This window comes from Pelodiscus sinensis, chromosome 19, assembly GCF_049634645.1.
Source record: "Pelodiscus sinensis isolate JC-2024 chromosome 19, ASM4963464v1, whole genome shotgun sequence".
NCBI lineage: Eukaryota > Metazoa > Chordata > Testudines > Trionychidae > Pelodiscus > Pelodiscus sinensis.
In genome coordinates, this window is record NC_134729.1 from 9,710,900 (window position 1) to 9,728,419 (window position 17,520).

At 48.5% G+C, this 17,520-nt stretch overlaps 1 protein-coding gene across 4 annotated transcripts in view; it reads right to left on the bottom strand.

Moving 5' to 3' along the window:
• Positions 1–17,520, bottom strand: part of LOC102443928 (adhesion G protein-coupled receptor E3-like) — a 54,898-nt gene that overhangs the window by 18,568 nt on the left and 18,810 nt on the right. For 2 of the 4 annotated variants that reach the window (XM_075902181.1, XM_075902182.1), the window contains exons 4-9: positions 12,824–14,032; positions 10,338–10,417; positions 9,048–9,137; positions 8,338–8,512; positions 7,372–7,479; positions 5,104–5,288 (exon numbers count right to left, since the gene is read on the bottom strand). In XM_075902181.1, the coding sequence (XP_075758296.1) occupies positions 5,104–5,288; positions 7,372–7,479; positions 8,338–8,512; positions 9,048–9,137; positions 10,338–10,417; positions 12,824–14,032 (1,847 nt within the window). Of the gene's footprint in view, positions 1–5,103; positions 5,289–7,371; positions 7,480–8,337; positions 8,513–9,047; positions 9,138–10,337; positions 10,418–12,823; positions 14,033–17,520 lie in introns of those variants that run through there. The other 2 variants (XM_075902185.1, XM_075902183.1) reach the window with 2 other exon arrangements.

Sequence of the window (17,520 nt, forward strand, 5' to 3'; positions counted from 1 at the left end):
TGTACACTGGCCCTTTTCCGGAACAGTGTTCCAGAATAAGGACTTATGCCCGAGCGGGAGCAGAATAGTTTTTCCGGAATAGCGGCTGATTTTGTACAGTGTTCCCACCCTGAGTGCTCCAGTCGAATGCCCTATCGCCTCAGCCACTCCAGGCCCCACCCCACCTCCTTACCTTTAGGGTGCCCCTTATCCTCCCCCCCACTCCAGTGGAGCATCCGTCATTATGTGAATAGACAGGGCTGGCTGATGGGAAGGAACCCCCACGCAGAGATTGATGACATGTGGCCACCATGTGAGGGATTACCTGACCTTGTTTGTAGGGCTGAGCGTCCTGTGTAACGGATGCCTGAAAGGGCGGAAGCACGTGTGTAGCCACACTTGTGTAACCTCGCGTGAGGGTCTACGTATGTCATTGCTGACAGGTGGCCAAGTACCGGTAACTGCCGGCGTTGCTTGGCTGATACTGTGGGGCTGTTTGTGATTGTTTCTGCTAGTGAAGCTAGGGCATGGAATCTTGGCAGAGGCCACTGCGCCTGTGCGTTTATACAGCCCAGAGTGGCGCCTGAGATGGTGGGAGATTTGACTTTTGCGTATTTATTTGGAGCCCCAGCTTTGCAAAGAGTCTGATTGTGCCTTCGATGAATTGCTTGGCCTGTTGCTCTGTTGGAGCCACTATCAGGCAATCGTCCAAGTAAGGGAAGATCACTATGCCTGGTTTTCTTAGATGGGCCACTGCTACTGCCAGGACCTTGGAAAAGACTCTGGGTGCTGCTGACAGGCCATATGGTAAGACTTGGTACTGATAATGCTGATCTTTTCGGATGAACCTGAGGAACTTTCTGTGAGATGGTCGTATTGCTATGTGAAAGTACGAGTCCTACCAGTCAAGGATGACATCCAGTTTCCTTTTCCCAACACAGGAATGATCTTTGCCAGCATTTCCATGGTGAATTGTTGTTTTTTTAGGTATTTGTTCAATCTGCGAAGGTCCAGTATGGGTCTGCATCTTCCAGACTTTTTTGACGTGAGGAAGTATCTGGAATAGAACCCCTTTCCCCTGTGTTGTGCTGGGATGATCTCTATTGCCTTAATCCGTAGCGGTTTATTTATCTCCTATGGTAACAGGGACTCACGAGAGGGGTCCCTGAAGAGGGATGGAGAAGGGGGTTGGGTTGGGGTAAATGTGAGGAATGGTACTGCTAGGCCTTTTACTAAGCCAACTTGTCAGTTGTTATAATAGAGAATTTACTATAGAGAATTTCTGGGTGTCTGGCTGGTGAGTCTTGCCCACATGCTCAGGGTTTAGCTGATCGCTATATTTGGGATCGGGAAGGAATTTTCCTCCAGGGTAGATTGGCAGAGACCCTGGAGGTTTTTCGCCTTCCTCTGTAGCATGGGGCGCAGATCACAGCTGGAGGACTCTCTGCATCTTGGGACCTTCAAAATATTTGAAGGCTTCAATATCAGAGATATAGGTGAGAGGATTATTCTAAGAGGGGTGGGTGAGATTCTGTGGCCTGCACTGTGCAGGGGGTCAGACTAGATGATCATAATGGTCCCTTCTGATCTTAAAGTCTATGAATCTATGAGTCTATGAATAATGGACTGTACTTGGTAGAATGGTTGCAGACTGAATTTGTATTGGTTGGCTGGTGGAAACAACGCTGAAACTTCGACCAATGGTTCGAAACGTTTGTCTGCCATTGGAGGATTGATGCATTTACTGCTGGTCTTGAGGCTGCCTGAATTTTTGCTGCCCCTGACAACATCTTAAATCACAGCCCCTCTGAGGTGGGTAGGGTGAGGATGTCACTCTGCCATGGGGTGTGTACATGCAATTGATTTTCTTCTTTGGTTGAGGGATGTACATCCCCAGTGTTTTTAAAGTGGCCCTTGAGTCTTTAAGGGAATTCAGGGATGTGTCTGTGGTGGAGGAAAGTAACTTCTGACCCTCCAAGGGAAGGTCCTCGACTTTGTTCTGTATCTCACTAGGGAACCCAGAGAGGTGCAGCCAGGAGACGGGACACATCACTACAGATGTGGCGAGAGATCTGGAAGCCGTGTCGGCTGTATTGAGGGATGCCTGCAGCAGCGTCCTCACTATAAGGATACCGTCCCCTCCTCTGCTTGATTTAAATGCGGCCTTGTCTTTGTCTTGTAATTGTTCAATAAAAGGTATCATTTTTCCAAATGGTTATAAGTGTATTTGGCCAATAATACTAAATAGATTGCAATCCTGATGAGGGCGATGCAGATGAGTAATATTTTCTCCCTAGGAGATCAAGTCTTTTCCAGTTTTTGTCGTATGGGGTAGATTTAAACTAGCTCTGTTTAATCCTGTTGTTGGCAGTATCAACAACCAGCAAATTCTGGGTGGGGTATGTAAACAGGAACTCAGCCCCGTTAGCTGGGACACAATATTTCTTATCTGCCCTTCTCGAGGTGGGTGAGATGGAAGCTGGAGTTTGCCACAAAATCTTTGCCAGGTCGAGCACGGCCTCGTTGACAAGCAAGGCTTGTCATATATCGGTCAGTTTGTGTTGAATGTCAGGAATCTCGACCAGAGATATGTCGAGGGAGTCAGTCACCTTATGCAAGTCCTGAAAAGATTTAAAATCATCACCCCTAGTAGGAGGTGGAGGCATTATGGATTAGTCTGGGGACAATGAAGAAATATAGGTTGTAGGTAGAGTATTCTCTTCTTCGGTTTTATCCATGTCTTCAATGTCATCCTGCGTCACTTCTGATGCTGCGGGTGCAGGCATGTTGGGTGCCCCGTGTGATGTAGTGGGGCATCTTGCTGGTCGCTAGGCTTGGGCTGTCCCCTACGGGCCCTGTCTGTGAGCACAGCCCAGCAGGGGGGCCAGACACTGCCCTGACCGGTTCTGACTGGGGGGAGGGAAGGAGGTTGGATCAAAGGAAGTACGTGGGCGGAGGAAGAGTTAGTCTGGGGCTGGTAACATGATGGAGACAGCCTAGGGAGGGGGCTTGGAGACTAGGGGCTCAGGCACCCCGCCTTAAGGAGTCTGGGGCATCCTAGCCCCCTCCTATTGCCACATCATGTCTATGCTGTGCTGTATTCTGGAAAATCAATAAACCCCTCTCTATTTTGCTGGCTGGTGGAGACTGTTCTGGCTGCTACGGGGGTACAGGATCGGGGGGAACCCCAATTGCACCGTCACACCCCGATAGTGGTCTCACTATCACTGGTGGTGGCCCCTGGGCCTTCATGGTGCTCCAGGGATCCCATCCCTGCCAGGGTTATGGAAGTGGGATGGGAGGGAGCCATGGGAAAGGCTGCTACATCTGGGTCTGTACCAGCTGTTGCTGCTGCTGCAACTGCGAGGTTGGCTTTGGAGATGAGTGACGTGGTGCTAAAGGAATCTCCTGGTCGTCCTCACTGTCACTGGAAAAGTGGGTTATAGAGCTTGCAAGTGTCACCAATCTACTTGGACCCACTGACGATGGGATAGCATTGGTGCCGAAGAGCAGCATGTCCGGTACCGACATGACTGCTAACTCCTGCTGCATGGTGAGCGGTCTAGGAGGAAGGAAGGTCAGTACCGTTGGTGTATATGGGGGAAGTGTGTGTGTGGGGGGGGGGGGGGGCTGTGATCCCTGCAGCCCTGCTTTGGCGCATACTTTGGGCGTTGTTGGTACTGGGGAACCTTCTATGTGTACAGTCTGTACCGATCTGGTGATTGTCTGTATGGCTGGTTCCGGTTGCCCTTTCACCAGAATCTGTGATGGTGTTTTGGGTACTGGAGCCTTCGGTACCAACGGCACAGAGGTGGTCTTCTTTGTCTTGGGCACCGAGACCACAAGGCGTGAGTCTTTGGAAAAGGACAGGGGACTGGACTTGATGATCTCTTGAGGTCCCTTCCAGTTCTAGTGTTCTGTGATTCTATGACACTGCCCCTTAGGGTTTGCTGTAACGGACTTCCCTGGTATCTGCACTTCCCCCAAAGTCCTTGCCCCAGGCGTAGGGGGCTTGTGCTGAGATGTTTTCTTTGGTGGTCTCTCACCCAACAGTACGGAGTGCTTCCTTTTTGTCGTCTTCTTTGCCGGCTTGCCTCTTGGTGCAGGTCCCTGGTCTGAGAGTACTGTCAGAGAGGTGGTGATATGGTCAATGCTGGTTCCAAGTCATGTCTTTCCACCTTCTCCGTAGTGAGGAGTTTCAGCTGGAGTTCCCTTGCTTTTAACAACCTAGCCAACAGCTTTTTGTAGTGTAGCAATTTTTTGGAGAGTGGTCCTGGCCCAGGCACCTAATGCACTGAGCATGCCCATCTGAAATGGGTAGACATTCTGTATGTCAGGCACCTTTTAAATCTTGGCGAGCCTGGAATGCCTCTCCTAACACTATAGTAACTACAGAGAAAAACCATTTTTTTTAAAACTAACACTAACAGGGTGGAAAGAACTGTGACTAACCTACCTACAACTCTAAACTCTAATTATTGAGAAAAACTACTAAAAACGACTCTAACTGAATTCTAGAATTGAGCACTGCTGTGTTCCGACCAAGGGGGGAGCAGCTGAGAAGGAACTGAGGGCATAGTTGATTGCGTGTGCACGTCAGCACTTTCGCTGCATTGTGAGCCTCCTTTTTGGGGGCATAAGGATCTTGCGGAAAAAGGGTTTTTTGTGCAAAAAGAAAACACCCACACTGCTTGTTTTTGTGCAAAAACCCCTAGCGCAAAAGGATCAGCAGAAAATATGCAAATGAGATGATGAGTCATGCAAATGAGTCCCTCATTAGCATATTTTTTGCAGAGAAAACTTGTAGTGTAGATGTAGCCTGTATGTCCAGCTTTTCTAAATAGTTCTTAGCCTGTTCTTTCTCTACTGAGGGCTTCCCACCTCCTCCCCATACTGTGCTGCCCAGTGCAGTAGTCTGGGAGCTGATCTTGTCTGTGAAGACAGAGTCAAAAAAAATCAAGTAATTCAGCTTTTCCCACATCATCTGAAGAAGCTGCCTCTGTTTCTCAGCTATATTACAAGTCCAAAAAGACAGAAGAACTCAAATGCCCTGCAGAAGCCTCACCTTGAAAGTGGCCATCTGGAGCCGTAGGCAAGGAGCAGAGTAAAAGGATCTGCACTCACCTGTCTATGGCGCAGGGTGATGTTTACAGGTTTGGAGAAGTTCATGTGTCTCCCAGCTCTGATAGCCCCACTCACCACCCTGGAGTTCAGTTTCTTATGATCCATTAGATCTCCCTCTTCAAAAATTCCCTTGTTAATGATGACGTCCAGGGTGGAGTAAGAAATAAAAGCAATAGCCGTAGAGTCTGAAAACATGAAATTATGCCTCGTCATACAGAGACAGGGACACTGAGACAAAAAAAGAGCAAATCAGGTGAAGGGAACTTTGCATGCTCCTCCCGCCCCCAGGCCAATCAGGGCTTGGGGGCAGGGGAGTGTGTGATGTCTCCTCCTGCCCTGCGAGGAGAGGAGTGCATAGCACTTTGAAGCGCAGCATGCTCCTCACAGGGCGGAAGGAAGATTTGTGTGCTCCCCTGCCCCCAGACCCAATTGGCTTGAGAGTGGGGAGCACCAGGGCTTCTGCGGGCTGGATCAACCCACTTGGTGGGCCGGATCCAGCCTGCGGAGGCCTTTTTGCCCACCCTGACTTAATGGCTCTTTCACAGGTTCAATGTTATGCTAATAGAGCTAGCAAGCTGAAAGATTTTTCACTCTGAAGTTAACATCCACTCCAGAAGAAGTGAGCTGTGCCTATGAACGTTCACGATCCCACCTACACGCTTTGTTAGTCTTTAAGGTGCTGCTAGACTATTTGTTGTTTTTTAAGTGTTTCCAGTTACGGACTAACTCTGCTCCCCCACTGAAGCTGTCAGAACAGGCACAGGATGTGGGGAGAGGTTGAGCACTAAGACCCAGGGGAGGCATTGCCTCCCCTGACCTCTTAAACCACGTGCTCTTGTTTTTGAGTCAAGTGCCATTGACCCACAGAAAAATCAGTCAGGGGCCACACAAAAATTAGAGGCAAAAAAGCCCAAAATAACAACAACAAAAAGAAAACCCAACCCCTTCCTGAGCCCCATGACTGACACCTCACTGCCTTCACGCTCCAGCTTCATGGGGGAAGGGAGGACAGAGGGTTAGGGCGTCCAACGGGACAAGTGGATTGTGTGGGCCTTCCTAAGCTCCAGGGGGGAGCCAAAAATGAGGGGTCAAGTGTATGGGAGGGGGTTGCCAGGGAACAGGATAGGGATGGGGTTGCAGGGTCTGGTGGGTGCAGGAGGGGGTGATGGTGCAAGGTGTGGGTGGGAGAAAGGCTGCAGGAGCAGGGCGGGAGTCTGGCCAGGAGATTGGGTGCAGGAGCAGGCTGAAGGTGGGGGTCTGGGTGGGAGGAAGGTTGCAGGAATGGGCTGGGGGTAGGGTGTCTGGTGGGAGGAGTAGGCTGGAAGTGGGGGGTTTGGCCAGGAAGTTGCGTGAAGGGTAAGAGGTAAGAGGTCTGGACAGTAGGTGGGGTGTAGGAGTGGACTGGGGGTGGAGGGTCTGGGCAGGATGATGAGAGCAGGAGCAGGGTGGGGTCTTGGTGGAGAGGCTGTGTGAGGGCAATAGGGATGTGGGGTCTGAGCACAAGTTGGTTGGGGAGTGTTTATCTGGCTCTGTGCACCCCTCCACACCCAGGCACTGCCCCTTGCTGCTCCTATTGGCCATGATTCTGGCCAATGGGAGCAGTGGGGAAAGCCTCCAGGCAAGTGGTTTCTGCAAGGGGGGGGGGGCGGGAATGGAAGCATGCAAAGCTGCTTCCTCCCATCGCGAGCCAGACCGGCCCATGAAACTCAGGGCTTTCCGTCCCCCCAACAGTGGGAGGCTGGCACTGATACTCTAACCATGGTGGGGGACATAGAGCAGGCTCCCGCTGCAGGTGGGATGGGCGGGGCTGAGCCCTGAGCCTACCTACAAGACGGTCATGGACCGCACTTTGAGAACCACTGCGGTAAGGTATCCCAGAGGTTGTTTTGTGCTGGCTTATTAAGTCTCAGTATTGAAATAACTGTCAGTTTGGGGGGCTGCCTGCCCCATCCTTTACAGATTAGCCCTAATGCATAACCTCAGTTGGCTCCCTGGGGATTCCTGTGTCAGTGACCCTGTCAAAGCTTATTTTGCCTCCTTGTTTCCCCTCCCCCATAGCTTGGTTTTCATGCTGTGAGACAACCAGGAATGAAGGGTTTTGCAAAGCTCAGTAGCCTGAGAAACACTGGCTCAGCCATGAAGACCCATTCTAGTGTGAGGATAAGAAGGCAAGGCATGCCTGCCTGGGGCTAGAGGAAGGGGAGAACTAGGACTGGGGTCTGGGGTCTCGTTAAAGGGGTGAGTGCCTGGGAAGCCCCAGGATGGTACCTTCTGTGACCGTATTGCAGTCAATGTCCATTGCGTCTTCCTGAGCTCTCAGTCTGAAGCCCTTGTCACAGGAATCCGCATTCGTGTCAATGAGGAGTGTCGAGATAGCTGGGGAGGAAAATGGCAAAGCCTCTTGCTGCAAGGGCGAGGAAGGCTTGGAGCTGCGTCCTCTGAGTCTCATCGCGGCCTCTCTCTTTCTCACCTCCATTTCTGTTTCACTCCGCCCCTCTGGCTGACCTATGATCCATCACCCCATGGCCCCAGGAAGAAGACACTCTGCCAAGAGGCAGAAAGCAACTTCTTGCTGCCTCACTTCTGCGCTGTAGTAGGGGAAGCAGCAAGAAGGGGTATTGCTGGGGTAGAAAGTCAAGTAGACGACTACCTGATGAGCATAGGCTTATCCGGTAGTCAAGGGACTACTTGACGACTGACTCCCCCTCTGCTGCCTCTGTATCAGAGGCAGCAAGGGGAATATGGGAAGCAGGAGCCGAGGCTCGGGGGAGCTTGCTTAAAAGCGAGTTCCCCTCAGCACTGTCTCCGTGGTGCAGGGGCAGAGCAGGGAAGGCAGAGCTCAGCAGTCCCGCAGTTGGTGTGAGCCGGGACTGCTCAGTTCCAGCTCACGCCACCCCCGGGAGCTAACCTCTGACCAGCAGACCAGGGAGACGGGAAGCAAAGCCTCTGAGGATGCCGGGAGCGGGACAGCCGCGGCGCGTCTGGGCTGTCCGCTGCCCGCGTGCTCCGCGGCTTTGCTCCACGTCTCCCCAGACCAGAGGCTTTGCTCCCCCTCTCCCTGGTCTGCTTTACATCCCTAGAAAGGAAGAAACAATGGCAAGAGGAGGTTGGCATTGCCTTTCAAACCCTCTCCGGAAGCGGACATTGGTCAGGCCCCGGAGCTGGGTTATAAACCCTGAGAGAGGGGCAGTGAGCCAGAAGTGGTGTTTTGTGGGGGTCTTCCACCCTTCTCACCCATAGACTCAGTTGTCACATTCTGTCGCTTCATCTTCGGAGACTTCAAAGCAGCATCCAGTACGGCCAGTTCCACACTCTGCAGCAGGAGCATCACGGCAGATCCCACATTCTTGCTCTCACCAGCACTGAGGGCGGAGCTATTCAGGAGGGAACCAAAGGGGATAGCAACTTCCTGGGATTGGGAAAGGAAATACCCTGAGGAGGGAGGATTTCAGGTGTTTATGAGCCACATTCTTCAGCCTCCCAGGGGTACTATGACCCTTCTTAGGGACATGAGGCTTCATAGGGTAGCTCCCCCACTCCAAGACACTGCAGCATTCTCAGAGCCCTTTAGAGAGGGAGTTGACCGAGGCTTGCTCAGGACTCTACAGTAACCTAAAGCCAAGGCAGGGCTAATAGCCTCTGTCATTCACTTCTGGGTTCCTTCAGTATAGGGGCCAGAGAACATTGCAATAAATCAGCAGGTAACTACGTTCTCTCTGTGTTGCCCCTGGAAGCAACTAGGATCTTGCTAGGATCAGTGGTGTGAGAACCCAGATCTCATGCCACTTAAACATGAGATCTAGGACATGCACACACGCATGCATGCACGCATACACTCCTTTTCTGAAGAGAGGCTAAAATTTCCCTCACAGTGAGACTTCTCTACCAGCTAAACCGCTCAGGGCCTTTGGCCGTAGACCACCCACATGGGGCAGAACTCTGACCTCCAGCGATACTGTTGTGTTCTGTGCACAGATGGTCTCCAAATTCACTAAGGTTGAATTCACGAAGGAGCAAAATTCATTGTTGCTGTCCTGCAGAACAATCAAAGGAAATGGATTATTTCTGTGAGCATGGAAAGGCCACCCCAAAATCAGGTTAATGGTTCCACAGAGTGATCTGGTGATGACTTGTGGCTGACTGGCTGGTTGTCCCACCTGATTGCTGTTTAAAGCCCACAGAGACACTGATATTTGACATGGTATTAAAGTTTTCATGCATGGTTGACACTAGACCAGGCTGGTCAGCTTAAGGTACGCCATCCAGCTATACAAAATGTGTAGCTGGATTCAGCTTACCTTAAACCGATCCTCCATGGTGTCTACACTGTGGAAGGCTGACAGGAGCACACCCCCTATGGGCTTCCCTTACTCCTCACAGATCGAGGAGCACCAGATGCCAGTGGGACTGCCCTCAGCATTCGATTTGGGGGTCTACACACGACTTGTGAAATCACACGCTAGAAGATCAACCTCCAGAGCGCTGATCTTCTCTGCAGCGTAGATATGCCCAGAGGGTTTTGTAAGAATTATTATCCTCCTTCTACAAATGGGGAACTGGTATACAGAGAGACTGATCAAATTGCCCAAAACTACACAATAAGTCAGGGAGCAGAGATGGGAACAAATCTCTGACTTTCTGTATCTCTAGCTAGTGCAGTGGTCCCCAACCTTTTTGTGTGGCGGGCACTGCACCGGTGGGTGACGTCATCCCGCTGCATCGCCCTGCCAGCCGGCCCCGTGCCAACTGCAACTGCATCAGCGCCAGACCCCCCCCCCCACCACGGCCATTTTGCCGCTCCGGACCCGCTGCCCTGCTCCCGTGGCTTCCCCGCCACATTCCCCAGCAGGTTCTCCCGCCGCCGGCACTTCCCCTCGCCCCGTCACTGCACAAGTTCGGCCCCACAGCACATGCGGACCGTCCTCCCCCGGGCATCCTGCGTCGCGACCCCGACCCCGACTAGGCGCGAGCACATAAATGCCTCAGCAGGTGCCATGGTGCCCACGGGCACCGTGTTGGGAACCACTGAGCTAGTGTCTTAACTGCAGAATGCTGATCTACAGTAGGGTGTCACACACCTAAGTCCATTAGAGTAGAGTTATCAAAAGCATGCCATATCTTATTGATTCTGCTGCAACTGAAGTCCTAGATGAGCCAAGAATCCTCAAGTTCAACGTTTTCTGTGTACTCTTTGTGAAAACCCTCAAAGCCCAAAAAAGCCCTGTCAGGCATACCTTCAGGAAGACATTTTTGCACTTGTCCAACTGCTCTTTTATCTGTGAAGTCTCAATCTGGCATTTCGAGGTTAAAATATCTAGCAACAGAAAGAGAGGCACAGACATTTACATCAGGGCTAAGGTTTTAAAAAATGTAGTGTGGTTTGAAACATCTTAAAATGATCCTAACTTTCAAGAGCCTTAAGCACTCACCCTCTGTAAATCAGGCCTTTAAGGTCTTGGGTTAAGAAACCAAAATCACAAGGCAATTTTGAACATCTTGGCCTAAGTGACAGCTGCATACACTGGGGCTACATATACACTGGCATGATCTTGCACAAAAACTCTTTAGCGCAAGAGTTATTACATTAAAGTAGTTGTGCAAGAGAGTGTCTACACTGGCATGTGCTTTTGCGCAAGAGCATCCATGCCAGTGTAAACGCTTTCTTGCGCAAGAAAGCTCTGATGGCCATTTTAACCATAGGGCTTTCTTGCGCAAGAAATTAATGTTGCCTGTCTACACTGGCCTCTTGCACAAGAACAGTTGCGCAAAAGGGCTTATTCCTGAGCAGGAGCATCATAGTTCTTGCGCAAGAAGCCCTGATTTCATACAGTATAACGTCAGTTTACTTGCGCAAGAACACATGGCCAGTGTAGACAGGCAGCAAGTTTTTGCACAAGATCAGCCGCTTTGGTGCAAGATCGCGCCAGTGTAGACACAGCCAGGGATTCTAAGACAGAAATGGGAATGGAAGGGTGATCACTTGCATTTTAACGACAAGGGCCATCCTTTCTTCCTATCAGCAGAAAAAGGTGGATCTACTGAAACCCAGCAAATGTACCTTGACCACTTAAACCCTATCTGACAACTTTCAACTGAATCTGTAATCAGTTAGCAATACATTTGTCCCTAAAGACCTGCCAGTGTATCTCATTGATCAGGGTGTGTTGTGTCCTCGATGGGATGGCTGACCAAGGGTCTGGTTCTGCTACAGCTCCTAGCCAGGGGAATTAGTCCCTTAGCTCAAACTGTGGTTTGATCCTTGGAGATTACCAATATGGGTGTTGTTACAGCTACCCTGGAGAAGTTTACACCTTCCTAAGAACTGTTCTAACCCTGCTTTGTTCTTCTAAAGGTCTGAATCTCAGGATATGTCCACATTAGAAATGCTAAAGTGGTGCAGCCGCAGTTCTGTCACTGTAATATAGACATTGACTACAGTGACGGAAGGGTTCTTCCATTGCTCTAGTAAATCCACCTCAGAGAGGTGGTAGCTAGGGGCCTGGGGAGTGTGTGTGAGAGAGAGAAAGAGAGAGAGAGAGAGAGAGAGAGAGAGAGAGAGAGTGTTGGGGGGCGGACTAGGACAAGAGAAGAATTCTTCTGTTGACCTAGTGCTGTCTACGCTTGGGCTTAGGCTGGCTTATGGACATGGTTGAACAAAGTTAAGATGTTGGACAGGCCTCAGTTACACTAAAGGCATTATGTTGTGTTAGCCTGAAAAAGGCAGTTAAAGTGGGTGTAAATAGCTCCCTAATGCTATATCTACACTGCAACACTATTTTGAAACACTCGGAGTATCTCGAAATAGCTATCCCGCGTCTTTACAGCAAGCCTGTTATTTCGGACTCACTATTCTGACATCCCTGTAAACTCCATTCTATGAGGAGTAAGGGACATTTTGGAATAGTGCTTTATTTTGAAATGAAATGGCAAAAATAGCATCAAAATAAGATATGCAATTTGCAGTAAGATATGCGAGATCACGTAAGATATGCAAACCTATTTCAAGTTATGGAGCTGTGTAGATGCACCCTAAGACCATTCCCTGTGGAGGAGCCTTCCACAGCTTGCGTGGAACTGATATAAGGGTATTTACGTGACCATGGCTTCATATGCAGGGCAGATCAAGGAAGGGATCACAATACACCATGCTACAGCTACTTTCTGTGTATACAGAGGGCATCACAACCAAGTGTAAGAGGAAACATACAATAGTATTTAAACCAATTCAGAACAACTGGTAATAATCTGCCACACTGCATGAGCTGGCTGAAACCTGTTCAATGCAGCTAGCAACACAGGCACAATCTTAGGCCTGAACTATTCTTAAAACTTAGGTAGATCTAGCCATATTGATCAGCAGTGTGATTTCTTCTGTCAGGCTAGATACTGCTTCTCAGAGGGGTGGATTAGCTGTAGTGAGAGAAAAACACATCCATCACTGTAGCAAGCGTCTACACTACAGTGCTACAGAGGCACAGCTGCAGTGCCATGGCTGTGCTGCTGTAGCATCTTTAGTATAGACACAGTCTAAGTAATGGTGGCTAGCGGTGGCCTCGCATGGCATGTTGGGCCAAATAACTCAGGTGAGCCCCATCAAAATCAGCAGACTTTATACCAGGTCCTTGGTTACCTCCTTGGTTGTGATAGTGTTTTGTTGTAGTTTGTTTGTTTGTTTTTGCAGTATAGACACAAACTATGATCAAAATCCCAAACTACTCACTGTTCATGCAGGAGCCTGGAATCCCGTAGCTGACTGTGCCGGTAGTGCCTACGCTCAGGAGCACAAATGGAGAGCTAGGATGTTCCACAGCATGAGATGTGATGTCAGAGCTAAGATTATGCAGGCCCCAAGAGTACTTAGTGCCAGGGACTGGGTCCCATTCCCTCAGACGCTGATTGTCTAGGATGATGGCATCAGTCTCTGAGGCACTGGCCACCATCAAGGCATAGTTCTCGAAGCCCTCCCAGTTACTGATAGAATACATCAGGCAGTGACGGGCAACATCTGGAACATTCATCAGGAAGGCATGGGAGGAGTTAGGGATAGCTGCACCCACACTGTACAACACCACCTGGACGCTCACATTAGCAGAGATGTAGACTGGGCTAGAAGAATTGACAGGAAGCTGGAGTACACTGCCCTCTGTCAGAGTAATATTCTTTTGCTGTTCCCTTTGCTGATACAACACAATTGTGTTCTGGGAAGCAGTGACAGAAACAGTGTTCTCTACAACCTGCCAGGGTAAGGGAGGGATGATGTATGTTGTACCCCAGCTGCACTTTGGTAGGAGCTGCTCAAAGACATTGTTGCATTTGGTGTTATTACACAAACACACCTGACCGACCAATACAGCTACTGGATTATCTGAGACAATCTTGGTGCCAGACAGATCTTCTATGCCTTGTAACTGGAAGCCCTGGAAAGGATCAAGCCGAATGTCCAGCCTGTTGCCAGTGGAGTAGTTACCTGTTAGGTAATATAGCTTGCCTTTTACATGGACTGCCACAAGGTTGTCCATTTGGTATGTCATAACTGAGATTACTGGGTAACTAGCTAAAGATTTTGTTGGGGGAGTCACTATGTAGTATTCCTTTCCCAAACTGGAGACAGGATACACCACAGTGGTCTCAGGGCTCCCATGTTTGTTGCTGACAGACACAACTGAGATAGTTTTGTTAGACTTGACTAGGACTATATGGGAGAATTTGGTAGAGCCCTTCATTCCCCACAACTTCGGTAGCTTGACCGGCATCATCTCTCCCCGATTTACCATAATCTTCTTCTCAAATGTGTGATTGGAGACGGAGACAGAAACTAATGTAAAGGCAAAGTAACCAGTAATTTGCACTTCAAAGTGACCCGAGTTCTCACAGTCCATCATGTAGGAGGTAATGAATTCTATTCCCAGAGTATCAGTCTGACATTTGCCTGCAAAGAAAAATAGCAATAAAAAGTTGGAGTTAGAAAAAGATATTGTCAAAAGATGGACAGAGTGAAAGGGACCAGATCAACTTTGTTCAGGTCAAAAATTAAGTCTGAGGAAAAAAGAAAAGGAGTTTGAAAATCTTAATTCAGCTAGACATTTTCCCCATTATATTCTTGATCTAAAATGAAAATAATTGTTACTAATTATAGTAAAGATTATTTTAATAATGAATGTGCACAACTATGACAGCTTAGAACCCAACAAAGACCCTGGAACCACACACAACTATGGGGAATGTTTCCATCTAGATCAGAGCCCCAGGAAAGCCCCTGATCTTGACAACTGTTTAGAATCAGAATCCAAACATTGATAGAAACACAGAAAAAAAATCAGATCTAGATCTACAGGTAATAATTTGTAATCAGCTCTAAGAATAATTGTTTTCCCTTACCTAGCACTTCCTGGGAAACATTTTACAGACATTAAATTATTCTCAGTCCCACCAGGGGATGGAGCAATATTACCATCCCCCTTAACATTGAGGGGGAACTAAGGGACAGAGAGGGTTAAGAGTTTGCGCAAAGTAACTCCACAAATCAGCAGTGGAATTAAGAATAGAACTCAGGTCTCCTGCCCCTCAGTATCTTGTGCTCTAACACAGTTGTTATTTTATATTGTATCTGTATGTACACAATAAGAGAACTGTGGGAAGATGGGAAAAAAGGAAAGGAAAGGAAAGGAAAGGAAAGGAAAGGAAAGGAAAGGAAAGGAAAGGAAAGGAGGGGACGAAGAGCATGAGCGAAAGTGGGCACCAAGCCGGGGAGAGGCTGGGCTGAAAGCAGTGGGGTGCCAACTCCAGCTTGGAGGGATTCTCCCACCTTGTCCTCTTACCCCACCCCAGCCCCCAGGTTCCCCCAGCCACCTTTCCAGGACATCCGTGAGCCAGCCCCCTGAGCTCAGTGCAGCCGGTCAGCGGCAGGTCCCTTTGTGTGTGCGCTAGCAGGGCTGGGAACAGCTGGAGGCCAGGGGGAGGATCCTGCTGAATGCAGAGGGAGGAGGGAGCACCAAGCCGCACCAGTGCGGGCAAGAGAATGGGCTCTCAGGGCGGCTGATTCTTTGGTCTCACGTCCCGCATGAGAAGCAGGGTGGGAGACTGGCCTGGGAGCATCTGGGAGCTTCTCCTCTGACGCAGCTTCCCTCCATGTGGAAAAAACATCATTTATGTTTACATTGCAATCGTATTCTTTTGGAAAAAAATCAGTAAAACAGAGGGGGTTTTCCAACATTGGTAAGCCTCTTTTCATGAGGAAGAAGCCTTTTTCTGAAAGAGCTCTTTTGGAAAACAGCGTGTTTACTTTTTCGAAAGAAGAGGAAAGAGGAAAAAGCACAGGTGTCCTGGTGGCCACTACGCCCATAGTAATCACAGCTTAAATGCGAGATAGCATCTATTCAGTGTGGATGCTATCTTTCAAAAAAGCAGATCTCTTTTTCGATGCGCTTTGGCAATGTGAACACTCTCTTTCGGAAGAATTTTTTTCTGGAAGATCCCTCCCGGAAAAGCTTCTTGCAAAAGAAGCCTGAGTCTAGACAAAGTCCACAGTGAAAACTCACTCCTCTCCCACTGTTGGAAATAGAACCAAAATCTGTTGTGTAGATAAGCAGGGCTTGACAAATCGCTATATCTCCTTGCCAGTGGTGAGTAGATTTCAGCCAGTCGCCCCGTTCACTGGCACTGCGTGCATGCACAGTGCTGGTCTGGTGCATGCGCAGTGCAGGGCTGGCAAGTAGTTCATCAAGCCCTGTAGATAAGGGTTTGCACATTGGGCTTATTGAGATAATAAAACCCTTTTGTAATGTTACAATATTCAACACAGCAGTGATTTGAGGTTTTTTGTCAAGTTATCACTGGTACCTACTCTTGTTGCAACCACCACTGTTGAAGAGCGAGAGAAAGACAGGGAATACTTTTTATTAAACACACACAAGACATAGATCAATAAAATTACAATTTAAAAATTAAATAAAACATTCATTTTATAACCAGAAGTCCTGTAGCACCTTAGAGAGTCACCAATATAAATATATATGTGTATATATATATATAGTCTCATGAGCTTTCATGAGTCTCTAAGGTGCTACAGGACTACTCATTTTTAAAGTTACAGACTAACACAGCTCCTCCTCTGAGACTTTTATTGAATAAGTTTCCTTTATTTCCCTTTTAGTTATGTATCCCAGGGGCATGAGACCACTGAGAGGGAGAGCGCAGTCTGCTCTACACCCTCAGCTAACAGGCAGTTGGCTTTTAGCACATGTGGTAGAAACATCCCAGGTTCAATATCCCCTCTCTCACAACCCTGGTCCATCGACCTGGGTCCATGGGCAATACACTTAGCTAGAGCCAGATCTTCAGCTAGAGTAAGTCAGCGTAGTGCCACTGACTAGACTGGACCTTTGCTGATTTATAACAGATAAGGATTCTTGTACATTTCCCCCAGCTGACATCCCACTTGGCTCTTTATAGAGAGATCCAGAAATAGTGTCTCGTTGCTCCCAATATCCATCTTATCCTCATTCCTCACTCACTCTTTCTCTGCCCTAAACAGAAAGGAAATTAAGGCCAAATGTAATATAGCTTCTCGAATTTCCACTAGCTGAGAATGTGACTGCCTAATTTCGGGCCCTTTAATATGATCAGTGAGGGAAGAGTCTGTGAAATGCTGGGTCTCCTTCTTCTGACACTCATACCATGTGAGTGTCACTGATTTCAGTGCATTTCTGCTGATTAACACTAATATAGGTGAGAAGAGAATCAGGCCCATCATTCTTGGCCGCAGCGGGACCTGGCAGCAGTTCTGGATTTAGGGCATGTGATGCAGGCAACCACACAGGGTACCAGGCTTGGGGGAGGGACTGAGCTAGTGGTGCTGTTTTTGTTGTTAGCAACAAAAGGGAAAATGAAATGTCAGCAGTAAAATATTTCAGGTATTCTGTATGTGGATTCATTTTGCACTAACCTCCTACAATGTACAGTAAAATTCCAATAGTCCAGCACCCAATAGTACAGCACTCCTGATAGTCTGGCATCATAATGGTCAGTGAGTGAGCTTCCGCAAAATACGAGTCACAAGACAGCAGCTGAACCGAGCGAAACCGGAAGGGATTGGGTCAGCCTGCCACTGGCATAGTGAGACACTGGACAGTGCTGTTTTGACTTTTGAATATTTTTGGCCATCAGTGTGTATAGTAATAATAGAGTCAAAGGTGAATGAAGGTGCTAGTAGTAGTGGTAAGAAAAGTGTAAAAAGGAAGCATGTAACACTGACATTGAACCAGAAATTAGAGATTATAAAGATGCTAGAAAGAGTCATAAATCGGAACACTATCAGGAGTGAATTTAACATTGGATCTTTGACAATCTATGACATAAAGAAACAGAAAGATCAGTTGTGAGTATTTGTTGCTGAAAGTGAAGTGCCTACTAAACGTA